At 41.3% G+C, this 24,344-nt stretch overlaps 1 protein-coding gene across 4 annotated transcripts; it reads left to right on the top strand.

Annotated features, from left to right (window-relative positions):
• The first annotated feature begins 206 nt into the window (after window positions 1–206).
• On the top strand, window positions 207–24,344 carry tlcd4b (TLC domain containing 4b). Of its 4 annotated transcripts, XM_063471265.1 has the most exons (8): window positions 207–999; window positions 1,821–1,970; window positions 5,267–5,419; window positions 8,824–8,913; window positions 16,306–16,364; window positions 19,599–19,693; window positions 19,789–19,862; window positions 19,969–24,344. In XM_063471265.1, the coding sequence occupies exons 3-8, from the start codon at window positions 5,274–5,276 to the stop codon at window positions 20,315–20,317; spliced, it is 813 nt and encodes a 270-aa protein (XP_063327335.1). In that variant the 5' UTR covers window positions 207–999; window positions 1,821–1,970; window positions 5,267–5,273; the 3' UTR covers window positions 20,318–24,344. The 4 variants fall into 4 exon arrangements, with proteins under 4 accessions (XP_063327335.1, XP_063327334.1, XP_063327336.1 ...); XM_063471264.1 differs by lacking the exon at window positions 1,821–1,970; XM_063471266.1 differs by lacking the exons at window positions 207–999; window positions 1,821–1,970 and adding an exon at window positions 2,092–2,199.

The following is a 24,344-nucleotide window of genomic DNA, read 5'->3' as shown; positions in this document are numbered from 1 at the left end:
ATGCAAAGTTTAAGAACTTCTATTTATGTATAACAACACAAACACTGTGACACACTGTGTCAAGGCAAACTTCCTACAGTCATGTTGACATTCCTATCTCAGTAAACACATACACCAGACTAAATTGTTGAAAAAAGGAGAGATGTCCCGTATATTTTTTTAAAAATATTACATTTATTGTATTGTTAGATCTGACAAAGGTTCATTTAATTTTTAGCTAAAGTGTAGTTTTCATTTTTATTTCAGTGCACTACGAGTCACGTTTACATAGTTTTCCTTCCATAAGCTTTAAAGTAAGGGGGCTTTTCTACATTACATTTGACACATACATAAGGAGTGTTTGAGCTCATATTATTTAATACACCTGGGGTAACTTAAATCCTCATGATCCACTTATGATGGATAGGTTTGGTGCTCAACAGTTGAGCCCCTTGAGCATATCTCAGTCCACTCTGTGCGTGTGAGATATCTTCTTGCAAGTCGTTAGTCCATCGGCCAGCAGAGCAGCATGACTTGCAGACTGTACGTCTCCACTACCTGTGCTGCAGCGGATCATCATCAATCATAATATACAGTGGCCTTTGTTCCTGGTGGGTGTAACCCACAGACTGTAGCGTAGACTCTTGTCTGGTAAAGGGGTGTGCGGCGGTGGGGGGCGTGTGCACGTGTGGGCGGGTACGTACCGACGTCACCACTGGGTCCTTGCTGTCAACGCCAAAATAAAAACGAGTAAAAAAAACAAAAAACTTTTCAAGTAGACTCATGACAGCGGGGAATCGGGGAAAGCCTCTCTTCTCCGGGCTGTAATGGTTGTTCTGCCACGTTGTGGTGTAGCAGCGGAGGTTGTTTTTCTTCTTCCCTGAGCTCGCACGGGGAAAGCCTGCGGGCTGCCTCCGATTAGCAGACTTGCTAGCTAACGTCAAGTTGGAAGAAAGTGGAGAAGACACGGGGCGAACGGGGAGCTCATCCGCCTACACAGACGTATGCGACGGATAGCAGGTACGAGAGCTCACCCATCTCCTTCCACCACATCAGACACAGCGCAGACTAAAAGCCTTGCCGTCTTTATTTTACTCAGTTTAGGCAGTTCTCCCCCGCACATACCTTAGGACTGCAACAGCTCCCGTGTCCCTCTCTCCTCCTGCCGTGGCGGCAGAAACAACAGGACACGTAGCAGTCCCCACAGTTTGAGCTTTCTTCTGGAGCAACTTTGCTCTCCTGAAATCTGTCCGCTGCGCTTTGGCGGCTTGTTACAATCCGCTCAAAACCTCCTGTCTTTGTGTTGTTTAATAAGCTGTGTTTCTCTCCCCCATTGTCAATGAGAATCCTATTTTTCGACACATTTTTTTGCCATTCTCTTCAGCCGTCTGCAGTGCTTTTACGATGCATTTGCAACTACAACCCCCGCCAAACATAGTGGATTTATTTATGGGGGTATTGCTGTTACATAGATCCATTTTTACTTTAAGCCGAACCCGCCAGTCGCCGATGAGGTGGTGCGGGCTGCACAATAGTCCAAATCAAAGAAGAGAGGGTTTGCTAAATCTGGGCATTTCTTCCAGCTTCAAACGGCAGTAGCCACCAGTCATGTATCAGTATTCGTGTCATGATCCTGCATGCTTGCTTGCTTGCTTGCTTGCGGGGTTTGGTGTGATGAAGCTGGCCAAGGACTGAGCCTCCAACTCGGAGCGAGCCAGACCCATCCCTCTGCTGTAGCAATGCGGTAGACTGGGGGGGCCGGTTTAGATTTCCAAATGAAAAAGGAAGGGGTGGGGGAAGAGTTGAAGCCCTATTATTTATATTTGGTCGATATGTCACAGGGTCACGGTTTGCTGACAGCAGCAGGATAGTCCAGCGGACCAAGGTCGGACGAGGATGGCAGAGCACTTCTCCCGTCCGACCTGTCAGCCGCAGTGAGGAGGCTCCGTGCGCTGCTCCTTCCCATGGGGCGCTATGAACCAGCCTGCCAGGTGAAGAATGCCAATGAATTATTCAGGCACATGCTGCACATGATCAGGGTTGCCCGGGAATGTGCGTAGCTGCTTCTGGGGACAATAAGAGCCCACCCCCCCCCAAAAAAAAGAAAGAAGAATGGCCTGCCTCAGCTTCCCTGCTGAACATGCCAGATTTGAGAGAATGGGGCTTTGGAAAGCTGGAGTGGAGTTGGAGTTGCACTTCTTGCAGCGGCTTTGATTCTTGGTAAATGTGTTTATTTACTGCAGAGTGAAGTTTGTCCTACCGATGGGAGTTTGTGCAGAAGATTACTCCAGCGCTGTAATCATGGTAGACACTTAATTGATGCAGTGTTGCTCGTGGCACTTTGGCTTGGGGTGCTTTGGGTTTTTTCAGCAGGTTGTTCTTCCTTGGGTTTCACACAGCAGCGTATATGCACGGCACTGGACATTTTAATGTAGATGAAAAATGTTGGATACACACTTAGTAATATGGGTCAAACTGCTTAGGTTGCTTTGTAAACAGCATGATTTCACAAACTGTACAGCAACTGCTGTGTCTGCCAGTCAAAAGTAACCCTTTTCTTGCACTATACTATTTTTCTGGAATCACGTGGCTTGCATAACATTTGTTCATCCATTCATATATTTTTAATTGAGAATGGTAAAAAGACATGCCATGTTTCCCACTGTGTTGCAGCCCCGCTTCTCTTGTTGAGGAGGCCAGTTGCTGTAGTTTGAAAAGTGAAAGGTTTTCGCTTCGTGGTTTGATATAGGATTTTAGCCACTCTATAGGCTTCCTTATTTTTATTTTATTGTTGCAGAATAATCTGAGTGAATTGACTGCAGGCAGTTAAGCACCTGTAGGAGTGTGTGCGTATCCTTGCTGAAACTAGCAAGGCTTTCCCTGACACAGACTTAATAGCAGTGTATGATGCTACAAATAAATACATAAATAAGTATTTCCACTAATCCACGCTTAGTGGGTTTTAAACTTTGTGCTAATAACAAGCTGCACAGTTCCTCTCCTCTGTAGCCCTAAGGATTCTGTGTCCAGAATTTCATAATGAATTCAAGAGTTTCCACTTTGCTTCACTCGATCCTCAATGAGGCTTGGCCCAGAGGAGGCAGCAATGCTTCTGGATCTCGTTCGAGTTTTAACTTACGTGTGTGGATGTGGTGCTGAGCTGTGTCCACTGACACAGGTTTTCAGAGTGTTTCTGAGCCCACATAGTGAGCCATTCAGTCCTGCATTACAGCCATTTAGTGCTGCTTTTCAGGCTTGTCCCTTGACTTCACAGGCTTATGTTAATCTTTTAGTAATATTGCGTAGTAAATGATCAAATCCTCCAGTTGGGGTTGGGCTGTGTCCACATGCACATGATATACACCTTTGAATTTACAAGACCAAATCTGTTTGCCTTGTCCAGGTGTATATGGAGAAACTGAGTTTCTTAAAATCCTTACATTGGAAGGATTTTTGTTTTAAAGATCAGTCACATAAAACACTGTTTATGTGTAAAGAAATGGCAAAAATACATAGACAGGGCCATGTTTACCAAAAGACTTACTTGTGTACATGTGGACTGGGCCTGAAATCCTTGAACTGATTAACCGCAAAGGCCTTCACAGAGTAGTGACGCTTTTCCGGTCTTCTGAAAAACTCAGTCCATTTGGGATGCCCTTTTTAAGCTCAGCTATCTTACTAGTTAGACTAATTAGCAGTGAGATTTTCCACCAAGTCTTCGTTACATTTTTTTTGCTGGCAAATATCCCAATGTTCATGAAAGAACCGTTATCTGATATTTTTTATTTTTTTTAAGTACATTTTATCAGTTTTGACATTAAATATTATGTGTTTGTTGCAATTTTAAAGTCAAATATAACATAAAAAATTCCAAATATAAACAATGTTAACTCTAAGAATTTAAACTTCTCTACTTTTTACTCAGCGTCACAGTTTTTTGGGAAACAGGGTTGTATCAGGACAGAGTCCAGATCAGTGCTGACACAGTATGTGGTGATAACTGATAACAGGTCATTATGTGAATGCACTTCAGTACCCTCTGTTCCCTGTGAACTTTGGGTCTTTTTTGACCTCCTTTTTTAAAATCGTTTGTTTAAACATGGACAATTTGGCTGTAATTGTGGTTGTGATCTGTTGAATGGGGGAAGCTGAGAAATGCAAATAATTTTTGCTTGCAGGAAACGAATAACAGGAACGGCAACACTCACAAGCTGATAAGTGTCGAGACTTGTAGTGCGAAGTCCTTAGAGAAGTGGAACTTCTATAAATGCTATCTGTTTTTTCAACTTAGGGAAGTTCTCAGAAAAATGTCTGAACTTCTTGTTCTTGTTTAACGTAACAACCAATAGGACTACAGTCTGAGCTGTAATGAACTGATGAAAATCTATAAGGACTCAAGGACTCATTAAAAAAATAAAGTCTTTGATTCAGTGGTTTTAGTGAGCGTGGTGCCATTCCCTCGCTGATTACCTGCGGTTTGAAAAGACTGGTTTCTGGTGCGATGACGTGAGTCAAAGTAAATAAATCTCTTAAGCTACTCAACTATAGTCTGTTCACAGTGCATGTTTACAATCTTTAGTTTGCTTAGCGTTCCCTGGAACGGTTTCCTTTTAGTTCAAATTTGCTTTATCATTTTAAGATAAAGTGTCAGCAACATGGAAGCGAGGCAGAATGGCAAAGATTGAGTTAAAAAAAAAGAGGTTTAAGCCTAAACGAAGCTGTAACAACAAGCATTGTTTAAGTAAAATACCGCCTGAAATTCTTTATGCAATCCCATGAGCTGAACTTGTTGCTTCATCTTGAAAATCCTCTTTCGCTCAGGCTTTGTTTTCTTCTCAGGGATTTTTTTGGTGTGTCCTAAACAACTCTCTGTAATCCCCTTGCAAAATGTGCATAATAACACAGAGCCTTTTTTTCAGTTCTAAATGCTTAGCATCACGTATTCACACCCAGTAACTTCTTTTCTGTTTCTGCCACTCTGTTATCCTTAAAAGCTTTTTACCCCACCCTTTCCCACCGTGCCCTTCTTGGCTAAAGCGCTCATGTCACTTGCATTAGACGGCTCATGTCTTCAGCTTATATTTTTTCCGTCTGTCTCTTTCCCTTTCCTCCTCTTCTTTGTGTGCCGGCTGAACCACAGTTTCCCCCCGCTCTCACTGCCACCTCAGTTTCTCTTCTGGCACTGCCCAGAATGACTGACAGACATCGATTGAACCTGTCCATGTGTATCACTCTCTGTGCATCCCCACCCCCTCCTCCCCTCTCCTCTGCTCCCCATTGTGTTTAGGTGAGTGATGGAGACGAGAGAGTTGACCGTGGTAGCTGGTAGCTTTGTGGGTTTCCAGCTTCTCTTCTCAGTGGCCAGCCCGCCGCTCTCCTCCGCCATTACCCCAGGTTATGGACGGCTGCCTCCCACCAAGCTCACTGAATGGAACTCCAGGTACGTCACAGGAAAACGTTGCTCGTAAACAGGCCTTTTCTGTACACCTGAGCTACCTCGTTTTTTTACAACAGCGCTCTGCTGTAGTGCCATTGCTGGTAGTAATGCCGGCACATTTTAAGAGGAAAGGGAACCGATTATGTTGCATTACATAGAATTGGATGTAATGCCTGTGGGCAGAAAATTATGGTGGACGATCATTGGTGAATTTTTTGCAGTGAAGACAGTAATTTCATCATTTGGGCCCAGTAATTTTCAGTGAATGTGAGTTAATTATTTATTTATTTTTTGGGGTAGAAATGCATGGAATTGATTCTGGACTGAGCATCAGTACTTTGTTGGTGGAAAATGGGGTATAGCCGGGGATTTTTTTCATTTTTCCCCCCTTTTAGGAGGTGATAAAACATTAAGAATGATCGATTAGGATAATAAATGTTGAAATATACTGTACAACAGTCCCTCCCCTCCCATTTCTTAATATTTTGAAGAAGCCAGATCTCCTAATTTTTAAAAGTAGTCTTGAGAAATACCTCTCCAGGCTTTCTGAAGGTCTCACAAATGTTTTTTAGGGCATTTGTTGCTTTTTCACCATTTTCAGAGGAATGGTTTTTGTTTGTTGAGCTGCTTAACACTGACCTGTGAATCATTCAAGCATCAAAAAAGGTCATGTTGTTCCATGGCGAATCGACCCGAGTAGGTACTAATGGAAAAGGGGCTTAAGAGTCCACAGCTATCTGTAAAACACGGTGGAGGCTCTGTCATGGTTGTGGCTGCAATCAGCCAGTGAAAACTGATTTATAATTGAAGAAACAGTATCAGATTTTGATCCGCCATACAATATCATCTGAGAAGCTTCTGATTGGGAACAGCTTCATTTTTCAACATGAAAATGATCCCAAACACAGTGCCAATACAGGAAAAGCATATCGGGCCCGAAAAAACAGACATCAGTCAGGCATGGACTGGCCCCCAAGAACCCAGATTTTAACATTATTGAAGCAGGGTGGGATCATCTTGAAAGAAAACGGAAGAAAAGGCAGCCAACATCCAAAGAAGAGCTTTGAATGTCTTTTAAGAAGCCTGGAGAACTATACCTGAAGACTATTTAAAGAAATTACATGACTGCTTTCCAAGAGACTTCAGGCTGTGCTGAAAAATAAAGGTGGTCAAACCAAATATTGACTTTTAAGCTTGTTAGTCTTTTTCTACCATTTTTTTAAGCTTGTATATTGTATTTCCATGCATGTTTGTGCATATTTCAATAAATTGTAACACACACTTCCCTTATTCATAGCAAAATATAAAGTAATGATATTATTTTTATTTTTTTGTCATAAAATTGTACAAGTGAGATGCACTTCCTCAAAAAAATAAAATAAAATCTGTAGCCGCAAAATGTTATAAAGCCTTGACCAAGCTAACCTCTGTGCGGTTCTGTTGAGATGAACCTCGATGTGCCTCAGGCCAGCTCATTGTTCTGCACAACTACAGCTGTGATGTGAACGGCTGGTGGAGCACAGAGTGGTTTAAAGTTTCAAACTTAAACCTCAGGGGTGAGGTTCAGGGGGCAATGTTTTGTAGTTGCGTAACATCTTTCACTGTTTTTATTTTCTTCCTCCATCTGTTTTCTGTAATGTACTGCTCAGAGATTACACTTTCTTCATGCAGCTGTGGTTTACATTAGCCCGCTTCTACCTAATTGAAAGAATGGAGTGCACTGACCAAGGAATCCAAGACAAGTCAAAGGCAAAGCGCTGATGGCCCACTCTAGAGTGGTCTGCTGTTGTGTAACAGCCAGCTCTCAGTGTGTCAGTGTGCTGTTTATGTAACCACAACTTAAGTGCAGGGAGAGAAGGGAGAAAGCACTTCTAAGGAAAAGCAGTATGGTTGTGAGCAAAAAAGTGTGTCCTGTATTTTTATTTCATGTCTTTTCTGTTTTTCCTCATCCTCTTATTTATTATTGCACATCCTCAAATAGAGTGACTGCATTCAGAACTTCCTGTAACAGAAAATAACTCAGTGGCTAGTCATACTTTTAAGACTGCAGCAGCAGCCTGCCATCGAGCCAGTTTTGGCCAAGGCTCAGGCTAGCAGCTGCAGTCTGTGGATAGAGGCTGCATGGTGACACTGGAGGAATTGTGATTGTGGTAGAGAAGAGATAAGACCCACTGGACCTCTGGAGTATCTCTTCAGTGGCCCACATAACTACTCCAAAGGTCAAAGAAAGTAACTTACTTGAACGGAGTGCATAAAATAAATGCAGCTATCATAGACTAAACGTAAAACTTGGGCATAGTCATCATGAACTCACCATGTAGGTTCTAGTCTCTGCATTTTGAAGCCAAGTGTTAAATTTGGAAAACTACCATGCTGTTTTGTTTTTTGTTTTTTTCAAAAATGATCATATTGGGACCAGATATTGGAAATCCAAGAGTCCGTAAACTATATGCAATGCTACCCACAGATATCTCCTGGTTGGTCCTAAGTAACAGACCAATGAAACAGCAGAATTTGACTTTTGTTTTGTTTTTTGAGCTGTATGCACAGCAGATGATAATCAAACAATGTCAATGTTAAATATATTTAACATATATATAAATATTCTAAACGTACAACGTTCTTAAGCACCTTGAGGCAACTGTTGTTGTGTAATGTAATAAAACTGAATTGAATTAGGTGACTCTGCTCAACTGGCTGCCAGCTGGTTGTATTCCTATAAAACAGGAAGGTTGCCGAGTGCAAATGTAATGGTGAAATATGAATTTCTGTCTATGTAGACAGGAACAGATACGTGATTTTTGATGATTAGCTGTATTATCAGAAACAGATTGCATGTAATTGCCAACTTGACCCCATTCACTATCAGACTGATTGCAGACTGATGGCTGGTTTTAGTGATAGTGTTGATATGTTTGATAAACTCATCTTTCAGCAAAAAATAACTCAAGTGACAGAATTTTATCTTATTAATGTAACAGACACTGACAAAGTTAAACTTTGAGAACATAATTTGCAGTTTAAAAAAAGCGGATAAATCACAATGTAAGTTATTGTAATTCTCAACAGATTTCAAAATGTCATGTGTTTATACCATATCATGGAGTGTCTGGTGATTGCCACCTCTAATCGGGATTGACTCACTTTTGGAGCTAGCTCCACTTTTTTAGCTCTTTCAGCCCCATAGCTTGGTAAACCTGTACACTATGCATGTATGAACAGATGTGTAAAAAAGACTGATGATTGTTCCTGACTGTAAACCTATTAATCTGTTGTCACGTTCACTAATTTGCTCTTGTAATGTGTGTGTGTGTGTGTGTGTGTGTGTGTGTGTGTGTGTGTGTGTGTGTGTGTGTGTGTGTGTGTGTGTGTGTGTGTGTGTGTGTGTGTGTGTGTGTCTCTCCCAGGTTAGTGTCCACAGTGCACGCGTTGATTGTGGGCTTGTTCTGTTTGTACATCCTGTGGTATGATGACGCAGTCAACGCCAACCCTGTCTGGTAAGAGGAACAGAAAGGAAACCCATCCATGAATATCATGTCACGTGCACGAAGTAAGATAAGATTTGGAGCATGCAGCCATATGCTGTCCACATACTGTGCAACCATATAAACCAAAATACTAAAGTACTGTTAAAGCCGTGGGTGCTTTTGGGAGAAACCTGTGTTCCCACATCTGCCTTTTCAGACTAGCAGCCGGAACTTTCTCACATGGGGAAGGGTGGAAACTGATGAAGGGATGAAGAGGGAGGTGGGGGTGGTGGTGAAAAATCATCGGGATTGGTAGTTAATACCTTTTGGCGCGACAGAGATGGCATTGCCTTCATGAGAACGAAAGAGGGAAGGCGAGAGGATGGATCTAACGTGTCAGTGGAGTCTCCAGAGAGTTGTTGATTTGGAGGATTTAGACTTTGATTTTTGTCTTCGCTGTCTTCTCTGCCTTCACTCTCCCCACCAGTGCTGACTCTGTTATTTGGATCAGTGAGTCCTGAAAAAGAGAAATGGTAATCTCTCGCTCACTCTCCCGCTCTCTCTCTCCCCCCCATTTCTTTCTCCTTTCTAATATCTCAATCAGTCTTTTGAACACATCTCTCCTCAGCTTTCGCTCTCATTTTTCTCACTTACAACACCACTTCCTCCCCTCTCTCCTCTTTTTCCTTACCTTATGTTTCACTTCCTCTCTGTCTGTCTAGCAGACTAGAAATCCCACCAACAAGATGCCTTTTCATAGCAAACAGCAGCAGCTTAGTCCCCCCCCCCCAAAAAAACAAAAAACAAAACCCACTCTCCCTTTCCCTCGCACCACCAGCCCTCACGATCTTCCCTGCCTTGGGTTGCCGATTACACATGTCTAGCTGCCATGTCAATGCAATGCCTCCCTCTTTTATTCTGTTTCTCTGGCTAGCATCGCTGATGGAGCAAAAAAAAAAGGGGAGAAAACAGGAGTGGGTAGGTGCATGGGCAGGAGGAATGAGCTCTCCCTCCCTTCTCCTGCTGCTAGTCTTCATCTGCTAAGTGTTCAAGTGTTTAATATCTTACCAGCATTTTTGGGGGGTTGCAGGCAGGATTTTTCTTCTATCACTTCTCTGAGACACCCCCCCTTGAGGAAAAGGTGACAGTCATTTCTCTGCTGAAATGGTTTCTTTGTTCCAACTTTATTTCTTCACTGCTATTGTTGAATTTCTTAAGCTTATCCCCGTCACCCACCGGCACCTAGCCGATTCCCAGAAGTATCCTAATGCCTTTTTAAAGCTCATCTCATTTCAACACCGGAGTGGAGCAAGCCTTAATTCTCCAGTCAATCTGATTGCGTTACAGCATCATTAAGGCCTGTCACACAGCAGCATTGTTCTCTCGGCGCTGTGCTAAATGGTGGCGCAGCGGTCAGAGCCAAACTGTTAGAAGCCTGCTTTGTTTGCAGCTGCTGCTCAGGCTCTTTCAGGTTGTCACTCCGACTGTCAGCACAGCTTCGGCTGTTATCATAATCCTTTCGGTTAACAAGCGCCGTGCCTGCCGGCCTCGCCCCTGCTGCATTTCTTGATTGGCTTATCTGGACTTGAACTTAACATGTGCATGACAGTCTGAGGAGAATGGAGGACCGCATTTCAGTTTGTTTGAAATTTAGGACAACCTGAGATATATTTTTGACACTAAAGGAAAATAAGCAACAAAAAAAAACAAGATAAGGTGAAAGTGCATTTTGTCAAATCTCATCTAATAAATAAAAAGTGATATCTAGTCCTTTATAAGTCTTCAGATTAGGAGAGTATAAAGTCAGACAGACAGATTGTCTCATTGTTTGTTTAACAAAACTAAGCTAAAATGCAGATGCAGTGTGCAAGAAAATAAGTACTCCCTATGAGTCACCAACTTGTAGAACCACCCTTAGCACCAGTAACTTAAAGTAGTTGTTTTCTATAGGATTGTATCAGTCTCTCACATTGTGGTTGAAGGGTGTGCTTTCTTTTTACCATGACTCTTTGTTCTCGTGTTGCTTTTCCAGGATGTTTAGTTCAGCAAGTCTTTCTGGTGAGATTTAGAAAACTCGGGCACTAATAGTTATCAGCTTGATAAGTCAAACCAGTTTATTCACAGCGCTGTAAAAGAGGTGGTGTTGGCAGCATATGGGCAGGTCTACTGGCAGGCGGCAGACTGGCATATTGTACAAACAACAACCAAGCTATAATATTAGAAAACTGCAAAGAGGTTAATCACATAATACATGCTCCGCAGCAACACAGTTTTTGCAGCCAAAGCATCAGAGTGTGAGTGTGTATCTTCTGCTATAAAAAACTGCTATATTCATTCATTCTTTCATACATACAGTTTAAAGCACTTTAGGCCATCGGGAAGCCTGGAAAGGCATTAGTGGCTGTAAATGCAATCTTATTTGTATCACTGCGCCATTATTAAGATACAGGATTAGAAAAGGGTGTTCCATTAAACTAATGTTTTGCTTCAATGTATTCTCATGGTATTTAAATAGGTTTTAGCCTTCTTTCAGCTGCTGTCCCAATGTTGTTTGCACAAGTAAACACCCTTAAATAAATAAAACAAAAAAACAAACAGAATGTAGACTGTTAAACAGGCTGACTTGCGTATTTTAGAAGCAGCAAAGAAAGGTCCCTGTATTGAGAAGACAGAGGGTTTAGGTGCTGGCTAATAACTCAAATCCCTCGTGTGATCTTGCAGGAATGATTACGTCGTTTAACGGTGAACTGATTGGTCAGTAGGTAATTGTTATGTGCAGTAGCGGTTTTAGATACGGGCGAGACGGGCGGTTGCCCGGGGCGGCATCGTGGTGGGGGGCGGCATCACGGGCATCGGCAAAAAAAATTGCTCGTACTCATGCTGCCCCGACGTCAGCCAGCGCATATTGGGAATGGCATAGGCACTGATCGGTTTTCTATCGCCCATTAGCTGGGAGTAACGGCGCCCTCCGTTTGCGAGGTGCGCCTGCTGCTTGCGGCGCAGGGAGGAGAGGGCGGGGCGGCGGGGGATTCTCTGGCTGGCTGGAGCAGCATCTGATAACCAACTCGCAAAATAAAAGAAAATAAAAACAAACCAACAAACACGAAAACACCAGACATCATGATACAGACTTATAATTTGCACCGATGTTTTTTCAAAATTCTATACGCGAAAAGTGAGCGCGAGAGCCCTCGGTGCGCCTGCTTGTGCTGAAGTCAAAGTAAACTTTATTGTCATCTCCGCTACATACAGTCCAGTAGAGACGAGACGACGAGGCTCCAGTTACAGCAGTGCAAGTAAACAAACAATAAATATTTAAGAGTAAAAACATTAATATACACTTTAGGACTAGGGGTAAAGGGATCAATAACAATTTAAAATGTATATTTTATATTTTGTTGATTTAAAGTCTCACACACAACCCGTTTTTAAAGTTTAAAAAAAGAGAAAGAAGAGGAGAAGTGTAGCGACTTCCACAGTCGCTAGAGGCCGGGGACTGAGCCTGCCTATTTGCCTGACGCGCTGTCAACTTTACGCAATAATGCGAGAGGTGGAATTGCTTGCTTGTTTATTAAAGTGCTTGAAAAGTTTACAGAGCAGTGTGATCGGCTCGCGATTTAAACTCTTAAAACATCACAGCTCTAATGCAACAAGGGGAAACTCGTTGTGCTGCGGTCAACAAAAACTACGGCTACCCAGCCCTCCTCTCTGTCAAAATCAAACCAGTGAAAGACAGACTGACAACGCCCTCTTAATGTCACCGCTACCACCCACGTGACTCCCGTTACACATCACCATAGCAACCAAACAAATGAAAACCCAGTGATCATTAAAATTCAATACATTTAATTATGGCTCCTACAAGGAGAAACGAGCAAAAGATACAGGTAAGCAGATGTGTCATTGGATAATGGCAGGTCATGTATCCTAAAACATTAAGAATCAGAATACTTTCTTAATCCCTAAGGAAATTATGTGGGTTACAGCTCCTCCAAGAAGAAATGGTAAAATAGTAACAGTAACAGACTAAACTCCAAACAATATATACAATAATATAATATTAATTAGTCAGTGTCAATTGTTGATTTGTCCTGTTCTCATTGTATGACGAATTATGATGTCTGTTTAGTAGCCGTTTGCATACAATCCATACTCTCTCTCTCTTCGTGTGTGTGTGTGTGTGTGTGTGTGTGTGTGTGGGGGGGGGGGGCGCCAGAGGGGGTGTTCGCCCAGGGCGCCAAACAGGCTAGGACCGCCACTGGTTATGTGCATGTTGATGTCTTATCTTATGCACAACCAGCCTGGGAACAGGTTAGGTCTGCCACAGAAGTTACCACAGCGATTTAAGCAGATAAGACGAGAACTGCATTTGTAACACTGAAAATCCAGAGGTAAACCTCAATTCACCGTACCTAGCAAGGCCCCAAAACCTAATTTATAACACCAGTGTCTTTCCTGAGGAGGGTCAGCATGTCATCATCAGCATCCGGCCCCATTTGTTTGCAAGTTTTATTCAAAGAAATGCAACCCTGCAGCTAAAGGATGCTGTTGCTGTTAAGAATCAATAGAGGTGATGAAATGAGAGGTCCATCAACTGTTTTTGTCATCCACCTGTATCCCAGCAGTCCTTTCTTTTCTATGGTTTTGGAAAATTTGTGCATTTTTCTTTCTCCAAACTTCATTCAAATGTGTTTTATTGTTGCAGTTAAAATGCTTTATTCCTTAGGTTTCTCTTAAGGGTCTGCATGCGCAACACTAAATGCAAATATCTGAATGAAGAGTCAAACTATCGATAGAGCAAGCAAGTAGAAAGCTAATCAAATTCATATAAGATGTCAGTGTTACCAACATTATCCTCCTCATCTTCATTATAAGAGACCTGGAGTTGAGTTTGTTTGCCTCAGGCTGAATAAAAGTCCTTGAGAATTATCAACCAATGAATTATATTTCTTTCTTTTGATCTTACTGGAATTAATATTTAAATCAAAAATTGACATTGAATGGGACTTCCAGTATCAATCTCATCAGGTGGAAATGAAAAGCGCTTTCATACATCATAGTTTCACCAATGTGCTGCTATCCGTTTCCCATTCTTGAACGTCAAAACCTTTAAAACCTGTTTCCCTAAATCTAAACAGTAACCTGTTGAAACACAGCCAGCTAGTTTGTGATTTATCTGTAGATCTAAGTTGTTGATAACTCTGGAATGACTTAATGAAGGGTTGCAGACTAAGACTAACAAAAAGTCTAAGATGCACTGAAAGTCAGACCTTTCTATTCCCATGCTGTCATTTGTCACCACAGCTCCAGATCAGCTGCTGGTGAACATAACTCATAGCCCAAGCGTTTCACCACACTTCCCCCACTTAAGTCTGTGTGATTTTTGGCCATCTGAGACGAAAGTTGTCAGAGTTAAAAAGCGGAACAGTCAATGATTTAGAAGAGAGGCAGTCAAGGGTATGCAGCTGTCACAGAGATAAATGATACAGAGTACAGTACAGTACAGACGCTACAGGTAATTCTATACTTTGATGTGCCAGTGAGGATGTTCTGCTGAGCAAAGACAAACTCTGAGAGAGAGTTAGCTTTTTTCTTCAAGTTGCGTTCAGTAAGAATATAGAGAGTTTATTTAAGTTTCCTTTGCGCTTTTCTTTGAACCACATATAAGCTCAAGGTTCATTCTGATTACTACGTATCTGTAGCCCCATGGAAAAAGCCTAGCAAACTGCTAAGTGCATCTGGTGCTCTTAAATGACTTCTACTTGCCACTTAACAGCATATCATTTGGCTTTGAGTGTCTTTTGTATAATGCCTGTTGAGTCAGCGCTATTGTTGTACTTCCTGTTTAAAATTCTACGTATCTTTCTGGGCCAAATTCCAGTCAGTTAACCATTCATGAAGAGAGAACGTGAATGTACTGTAGATCTGATTAATCAAAGTTGAGTCACACTGATGAGATTACCAAGAAGTATGTGGATTTTCAGGCTCCCTGACAATCACATTATCAGGCATGATGGGCATTAGCCAACCTGATGTTTGCACGTTGCATTTCTGTCAGAGTGTGAAGAACACTTTCCAACAAAACAGGCCGAGGCCATGTTTGTTACATTCATACACGTATACTCATGGAAACAATAATGTTGGGGAAATGTTAGATTAGTAAAACGACAATGGGGGTTTTTTTTTTGCCTTTTCAAATAAATACAAATGTTTGAGCAGTTAAGTCTTAAACTCAAACAAATACTCTTCTTTGACCTGACTGTTCATTTTGGACTGACATCAATGTGTCTGTGTGTTTCTATCACATACATTTCATTAGATATTAAAATGGTATGGTAAAAAGAAAGTCTTACATGTAACTTGGTTATATCTCCAGATGTTCAATGCACTTAGTTAAAGTACTTATTTTAAAGTGAGGCAGTCAAAGCTTGGAGATAAAGAATACATTTTGGAAGCAGTGAGCCCAGGGTCATGTTGTTGGTGTGGGTACAGTGTATAGTAGAGCATGTGCGCTGTGCTGCGAGCTCCTGTTACACAAGCAGTCAGCCAGTCATTTGCTATGCGATACTTGTGGCTGATACAAGGATCGGATCTCTATTGAAGCAGACATACCTCCATTGTTATTTTAAACCGATGTTATTTGCAAGGACACTTTAATGGTAAGAGCAGCAGGTCACAGGTTTATGGCCCAAACGACTGATCGCTGATTAAACAGAAATGCTGTCAAACGGGAGGGAAGGAACAAAGAGTGCCAGCATTGTGGATATCTTTTCTGCAGAGCTATCTGTCATGTTATGGATTCACCACAAGCATTGCTCTTGTCAACACAGTCGTCTTTATACCGCACACAACAGTATCACAGCAAATTCATCAAGGTTAGACAGTCGAACTTAAATGACCTTTCAGTTTTAATCTGCTAAGAAATGCAAGAGGTGCAGTATTGCAGACTGTCGATCAGGGAAGCAAGACAGCTTAACATATTTAACTCATAAACTGAAGCTTCTTCTTCCCGTTTTTTTTTTTTTTCTTACTTTCTTTTTTTAAAATCAGGATCAGAAACTTTATTCATCCCTGAGGAAATTATGTGGTTACTGTTTCTCCAAGACACTGTAACAGACTGAGCTAAATTTTAATAATACAATATATTACAAAGTTACAAAATATTAAAACGTCTCTAATATATACAAGTAGTTTAATGATGAGTTATTTTGACTATACAGGATGTGCAAAACGGTGCAACTATCGCACTGTGTGCTGTGCATTAGGTGGAGGAGTTGTACAGGCAGATATCCACAGCCAGCAATGATTTTGTGTGTTGTTCATTGGTGCATTTGGGTAATCTCAGTAATCTCAGTCTCTCACTGATTGAGATTGAGCATTATGGCTTTGTGTCTTTACACTGTATCCTTTGCTTTTCCACAGGGGTGACCCCAGTCTCGTCAAACTAAATGTAGCCATAACCTGTGGTTACCTCCTATATGGTGAGGTTTTATTTTTTCTTCTGTCTTTGTTTTGTTTTTTTGCATATGTGGCTGCCATTACCCTTCATGTGTGTGTGCAAGTAGAGCTTTGTATTGTAATCAAGTTACTGTAGAGTCGGATAGTTTTAATTAAATGTATATTACATGCTATGAAGGGTACCTGTGATACATGAATGCATAGGAGCATCAAAAAAGGACAAAATATTTGAAATGTCAGGCTTGGAAGAAAGTCATTATTTTGTCTTATCATGTGTCCTTGAATTGGAATTTAAAACACTTCCAATGTTTCCTTCAGAATTCAAACCAAAGGGAGACACACCTACACTTTCTTTTAATAAAAAAGAAAAACCCTGTACATTAAATGAAAGAATAGTCAGGAGTCCTTCATTCCCTGGTTGGTGCACTCCAGGTCATTTGTGAACTTGCAACGTTAGTTTTTGTTCTCCTCTGCAGCCTTGGAGAGCTCAGCACTGACATTTTGTAGGTTCTTTACTTTACAATCTAAAGTGCCTTGAGGCGATTGTTGTGATTTAGCGCTATATAAATAAAAATTCTAACTTGCATAGAATCTGCAGAACAGGACAAAAACTATTATGAAGTTAATAATAATAATGGTAACATTTTTTAAAATGCTTCAGTTTGAATAAAATAACACAAAAGATAAGCCTATGTCTAAAACATACAAACGCATACTTCCATAAACACATTCAAAGAACAAAGAACATGGGCTGAAGAAGAAGAAAAACTTCTCCTAAAGAAGGTTTAGGAGTTTTTGCCTCTGGTTTTAAAATAGGTGTGGAAGTGTGAAACAGTTAGGAGACATTGATCGGTGATTGCAGGCTGAGTGCTCGAATAAGGTCTTAGCAGGTCTGCTAGAAAGGCAGAACCTGGCCATGTAGGGCTTTATATGTCATTAATAAAAAATGAAGACTGAATTTGAGAATATGAGATTACAAATTCAAATATTGGTAAAATACGGTTCTTAACAGGTGACTTGATATTGCTGGATAGCTGGACAATGTAATGCCTGATCTTAGCTGTAAGAGCCAAACACAAGAACCTCAGTTTTGCCAGTATTGAGATGGCAGAAATTTAAAGACATCCAACGAATAACAGCAGTGAAGCATTCCCCGAAATAGGAGAGGCTATTCAGGTTGTTTGACTTAACAGAAAAATGTATCATCAGCATAGCCTCGGTCGGAAATCCCTGTTAGAAGCTATTTAATAGATAACCCAGGGGTAACATATATACAGAAAACAGAACTGGATCCAGGATTGAGCTCTGTGGAACCCCACATATGAGGGGCTCTGATAAGGACATACAGTTAATATGAATTCTGGAGTATCTGTCAGATAAGTATGATGAGACCATTTAGGAGCTAGGCCTGAGATACCAACCCAGTTCTGTAATAAGAATGGGATTATCAGTGGTGTCAAAGGCTGCTATTACATACAATTCCACATTTTAGGAAACGTAACGAAGATCTGTCGTGGAAAAAACTCAGATAACAGAACTCCATGACACAATTGGGCAGGTTGATAGGAACTAGGGTTTAATTGTGACCTGATATAATTGATCTTAACAGACAACAGAAGAGGAAAAAAAATGTTTTTCACTTTCAGCCGAGGGCTGGGCAGGAAAACCAGACTGAGCGGGATTAAGGAGTCTGTTTGTGGTGTTAAACAAGAACCTTGGACTGTTTTTCATGCTAATTAAGCCAAAGAAGTAGACTGGTTAGTAACTGGTTCCTTCATGAAAAGGCAGTGATTTGTATTTTTCTATCTCAGCTTTTCTGCTTCTCTGTTTATTACAAATATAATTGACATGTAGTAAGAGAGTAAAAAATGTAGCCACTGTGTTCTCATTAAAGATCCTAGGCTTTATGATTCTCCTCTTTGAAAACGATACTGGCTGCAAAACTGTGGCAAAAATGATACACTTATGGTGAAACAGTAAATATGACATACAGGGAGAGTCTAAAAATGAGCCAAGAGTAAAACAACCAACCAGGATGTGCCCACCATTGTGTGCGACCGTTAACATGTTACACTAAATGAAATGCGTTGTGTAAAATTCAGTTAGAGGAATCAATGCGCAAGTTAAAGTCGCATACCAAAATGAGCTTGTCAAATTTAACAATAGATGAAGGTCGATTGGGGAACTCATTTAGGGAAGTTGGTAGCAGATTTAGGAGGTCAGTAGATAATAATATAGCAAACTAGATTTTCACAGTCAATTTTGAACAATAGTAATTTGAATGAATGAAAAGAAGTGGGAGGAAATGGAACACAATTCAAATTACCCTTGTAAACCGCAGCGATTACCCCACCACAGCCTGAGCGCCTCAGGGCATTCAAGAATTTGTAGTTTAGTCAGCAAAATTCCACAAGGGGGCAGTAGTCCTCTAGTTTGAGCCAAGTCTCAGTGGTACAGAAGATGGTAATAAACCATTAATAATAAATGATTCATTAGTAAAAGTTCAGTCGTTTCAAAAGAGAACTGCTGACTTGGGAGGCTGGGCTTTGTCAGGCACGGTAATTAGACTGTTAGGCCTGGTTGCAGAAATTTGTGATGACTAATAAATGGTTTCCATCTGCGCCTTTATAATTACAGGGATTGATAAAACTGTGGCATCAGTCAAATATGAGATTGGGGAATTAGCAGGGGAATCTGTGGAATGATGCAGCCAAATAATGGCCACATGAGTGGGTTGGTCATCGTGATGGTAGTCCAGAGCAAGCTCATTATCAGCGACTGAACTTTTGAAAATACAAGGAAAGGAAATTGTCCACTTGTATACCAATTTGATTGTTCTCTCAAAAGAATGAGAAATAAAAACATATTACAAAACATAGTCTTTTTGCTTAAGTCCATGAAAATGCTGCATGAGTGCTGTTGAAAATGGATGACCATAAATGCCTCCTTCAGTTTCTTCTGCAAATTTGTGTTCTTTGTTCTTTTGTTCTTGCTCTCCTTATCTGCAGTTGCTGTTTTATGACTTGATTATAGTTATGAATGTATTGTCAGCTCTCCAAGTTTTGTAATAAGTTTTAATTCATCAACAGATGAATTGATCACAAAGTGATTATGTCAAAGTCATTTTTAGAGTCAAAGTCCTGAGTATTCTGTGTTCGTGTTAGACTCAGTTCAGCCTGGGCTTTGTTCTTTTCTTCTAAATTCAGCTGTGTAATGTTTTGCTAGCTTAATGACCAATGTCTCCACCTGCTCTCTAGACCTGGTGCTGCTAGCGTGTAATTGGAGCACTATGGGGGACAGCTTTTTTGTTTGCCACCACTTGGCGGCGCTCTATGCTTACGGATATGTTTTGGTGAGTGGCTCATTTTTCTGAAACCGGATTCTTGTTGTTTTTGTGTCCTTCTGCTTCCTAAATTCCTCATCATCTGTGTTGTTTGCTCTTCGCAGACCCGTGGTGTCCTTCCCTACTTTGCCAATTTCCGTCTCATTTCTGAGCTATCCACACCATTTGTGAACCAAAGGTGAGTCATCCTCACTTGTGAATATGTACTTGTCAGGATCCCCTTCACACCATATGGCAGACATATCTTGTTCCCTGACATTTCCTAATGGCTCTTTCTCCTCCAGGTGGTTCTTCGAGGCATTAAAGTACCCACGCTCACACCGGTTGGTGGTATTAAATGGCGTTGCTATGGCTGTGGTGTTCTTCCTGGTGCGCATTGCAGTCATGCCATCCTACTGGGCCAGTGTATTCGCCACTTTTGGCACTCCGGAGTTTGAGCGGCTGGGCTTGGGTGCCCAGGTGGCATGGATCACCTCCTGCATTGCCCTGGATGTCTTGAACATTATTTGGATGTACAAAATCACTCGGGGCTGCTACAAGGTCCTGACTGGGAGAGGAGGGCGAAAGGTCAAGGTAGAAGCAGAGGCGTCATCTTCCTTAGATAAGAAGCACACAAACAACCATACAGACTGAGGAGGTGTAGAGCACAGGATTTGTAGACACAGACAATAAGCATGGAGGGAGGCTGGACAACCAGGAACCTCGCTCTTTTAAAAAAAGCCTCAGCTTCCCTCTCACCCTCAATCTCAGCCCCTGATCTTCTTGAAGTCAGCTAGTGGCCTGGGCTAAGAGTCCTCAGGTTCTCACCCTGGCACAGGACAAGCACCAGCGTTTGCAACCTTTTTCACTGACAGATTAGTATCCTGCTGGGTGATAGCTTTCAGACGACAAGGTAGAGCTCAAAAGCACACTTTTAACTCTGTCTGTTACTCCTGTCACTACCACCAATCCTCTGTCATCCCCCCCACAGCCTGCTCTCACACTCAACTTCAGCCAAAGCCCAATCCTCTGAAGTGCCTGTGGGAGGGGGCGTGAGGGGAAGGGAAAAAAACAGGAAAGCAATAACAGTAGAGGAGTATATCGCCCATTACATTACTGCTTAGCCCCCTTCAAAAACAACAAAAAAACAATCGCACTCACTTTTGCTCCTGAACAACTCGAGGCTTCTTCATCATTCTCCGTCCACACTCGTGGCCTGCAGAGTGAGTAATTCACCCGTCAGACCCGTACAGTGTTTGTGAATCTATAGGGCTCTTGTCTTAAACTCATCAAACCTCACAAAAAAGAGACAGGAAAAAAACCACCATGAATGCCTCTTCTACAGTATCACCTGCTGTGGCCTCCTCGTAACAAGTGGCACCTACCTGTATCACCAGCCATGCCCCTCCAGCCTCGTTATCATTTGGAGTTTCTATGTAAAACACAGAATATGCATGCAGGAGAGACAGAGACTCACTCTCTTACACCTTTCGCTCCTAACAGAACAGTTTTGCCTTTTCAGTATTCTTCATGATGGCTCTTTTTTTTTTTAATTTAACACTTTAATTTAACACTTGTCATTAGCAGTCAAAGGAATATCATTTCCATTGCAACCCTCTGCCTCACTGGGTAGGGCTCCATGATTGAGCTCCAGCATTTTCGTTCTACCTCTCCCCCTGCCTTACAAAAGAGTCTGTCGATCCCGTCCTTATGAATTAATCAGCTGTTTATTTTTTTTCCCTGTTAAAAAAGGAAAAGAAATGTTTTTATCTTTCAAGCCTTCATCTGTGTCAACATTACTGGCTCAGAGCGACTTCTCCCTCTGTCTTCAGAGCTTATCCCAGCCAGTGCAGTGCAGCAGAGCAGCTTCGCTAAACTGCTTCTAATTGTGTTTTTTTTGTTTGTTTGTTTGGTTTTTTTTTTCTAGTTGGACCCCCCCCCCCCCTCCTGCTTATCCACCCTGTTTTCAGTGACTCTAATAGTGGAAAGGAGTCAGAAGACTCACCCACATTTACTTGTTCCACTTGTTTGCACATGCACTGCATAGCGTGCAATCTTACACACTGTATTCAGTGCCCTTTTTTTAAACACCATGGTGGTGCTTGTCCTTTTTGCAGAATCTGAGCAATAGGAATGGTAGCAATATGCCATTTTATTATTTACATTAGTTTTTTCAAAACTTGTCAGGCAGATAAGAACATGAATTTCGATGGACCGGTCTGCGACAACAGAAAGCAACGTGGCAATCTGCATGATTTACTTTACTGTATAAAATGTATCCTCACTGTTAGAGCATGGTACGATTGACATATTTCTGTGACGCCTTAGTGAATAGGGTAAATAGATGACTAACATCTAAATATTAAATGCATTAATCTAATGCTAAAGGGGTTGGGTGGGGCTGGGCTGGGTATCTTCCAAAATGTGTTGTCCTCTCAGAGCATACTCAAAGCATGTACTACTTGTATTTTTTGATTGTTTCCCCTCAACCTGCATGTCTGTACAGTGTATACGCATACAGTAGGTAAGTTGTGCGTACTGTATGGCTAAGATGTTACCACACTTTCCATAGGCCAGTTGGCATTACTCAGATTTACAGATTCATCAGTTCTTCTGTCAGCAAATTCTTAACAGCTGATTTCATGACAGACAGAAACACAGCAGATGTTTCAGGTTTGGGATTTTTTTTTTTTTTTTTTTGCTATCAAATCTTGAAATAACAGGTTGCAGGTTTGTACTTTCTTCACTTGAAAGGGTTTTATTTAAACTTGAGCTGCATTCACATCCAAAAATTAATGACAGTAACTACATATCCCTAAAAATCTGCAAGAAAATCTAATTTAATTCATTTTTCCATCCTTGCACAACTTAAACTAAACATTAATTATATAGCGTTTAAATAAAACCTTTTCTCTTTTAGCCTCAGCCCCCCCGGCAAACGCTACCTGCACAGACACACACTATGAAGTGTTAAACTGGTGGATTTCTCCTTCAAGTCTTTGTCTCGTTGGATCAATGTTTAAAATAGTCTGAGAATCTCTGCTGCTGTTTTCACTGTGGAAATATAAAGCACATTCCCCGTGGGGCTGTGACTCTCCTGTATTTCTGTCTGTCACCGCTAAGGAGGGGCTACAGTATCTTGTGCCTTTTTAGACAAACGGTGGATGTGATGCAGTCAGATTTGAATTAGCATGAACTTTCTAATGTAATATCCAGTGATTATTTCCTCTATATTCCTTATGTATACTCTGTGTATATATATTTTTATAACCTGCCTGCACAGTGATTAATCCGGCCAAGTATTATAATCCCAAAGCCGATCCCAGCAGGGGAGCCCGTTTTCTGGGCAGGGTATATATCTGAATGTTGCGAGAGGTTATTTAGTGGCATTGAAATGATCTTGCAGATGTCGAAAATGAAGTTCTTTTTATTTTGTTTTTTTTAAACACAAGTTCTTTAAGCTGTACACGTAGTGGACGGGAAGGCTAGTGTCTCATTTCTCCAGCCTCCTGAAATCAAAGCTGTGAATATTCAGTCTGAACTACCGAGCACGGGAGACTTTACTGAGACTCCGCCGAGCAGTGATGCTGATACGTTTCTTGTTGTAGCGTATTGCTCTTTTCAGATGAGTTTAGACTGAGACTGCTCTCTGGCACATGTCTCATGCACAATGTAAAAAGGACACAGTTGGGATGTTTGTTGTGTAGCTCTTTTGCGAACTGGACAAATAGTTTTTGTACCTGTCAGGGTTTTTCTACAGAATATATTTCAAGATCTCTGTCGCACACTTTGGGGCTTTTTGGAAAGAGACAGTGAGTGGAATGATATAAGGCTGTGATCTGTATTCTGTACTAATTATTTTATTTGTTTACAACAGCCAGATTGCCACTACTTGTTATGGCATTTCATAAAGAGAAATTGCTTAGCTGTATGTATATATATCAAAAAGTTAGCAAAAATCATCCTGTGATCAAACTCTTTGATATATTTGGAACAAAATTGCAAGTTTGGATTTGAACCTCCACCAGTTCGCCTGGAATGCGGTTAGGTTGTTCTGCCACATGCTCAACAAGCATATGTTGAAATGAAATACACTTTGGCCTTACAGCTGAGCTTTTCTATTGGGGTCTCAAAATAGACAGAAATTTTGACAAAAAGAATGCTGATATTAAATGGGTTGCTTCTGAGCTGGTGGAAGTTGTATGCTATACTTCAGTTTCTCTCAAGGGTATTCACGGTACAAGACGAAACATTTTTTCCTTTAGTTTTGTCGTTCTTTGTTTTCTGGTTGTACAATGAAATGTAATCGGCTGAATCTGGAAGATTTCTATAATGATAAAGTTCAGTGATGATCACGTCTCTTCTTTTTTCCCCCTTTTTCTCCTGTGAATGATTTGCCAGTGTGGCTTCTCCTTTTACATCCTCTGTCTGTTTTTGTGTTTTAATGCAATGCAGTTTCTTGTTATGATCTTGTTATGTTTTCTGGAGATTTTAATGTGAAACAGCCTACACTACACACACACGGAGACGCACGCAGCCTTCGGGGTCCTCGTCCGAGCATTACCTTGTGACTCAGGCTGTTGTTGTCTACAATGACCACTACTAATCATCACATAATTGTAGTGCTGAAAGCTGAGACTTACTTGAAGTGTTTTTTTTTTCTTCAATAAAGTTGAAAACA

The sequence above is a fragment of the Pelmatolapia mariae genome, linkage group LG4 (assembly GCF_036321145.2).
Source record: "Pelmatolapia mariae isolate MD_Pm_ZW linkage group LG4, Pm_UMD_F_2, whole genome shotgun sequence".
Taxonomy (NCBI): Eukaryota; Metazoa; Chordata; class Actinopteri; order Cichliformes; family Cichlidae; genus Pelmatolapia; species Pelmatolapia mariae.
The sequence above is the reverse complement of the archived record's forward strand: the minus strand, read 5'-3'. Positions and strand labels throughout refer to the sequence as shown.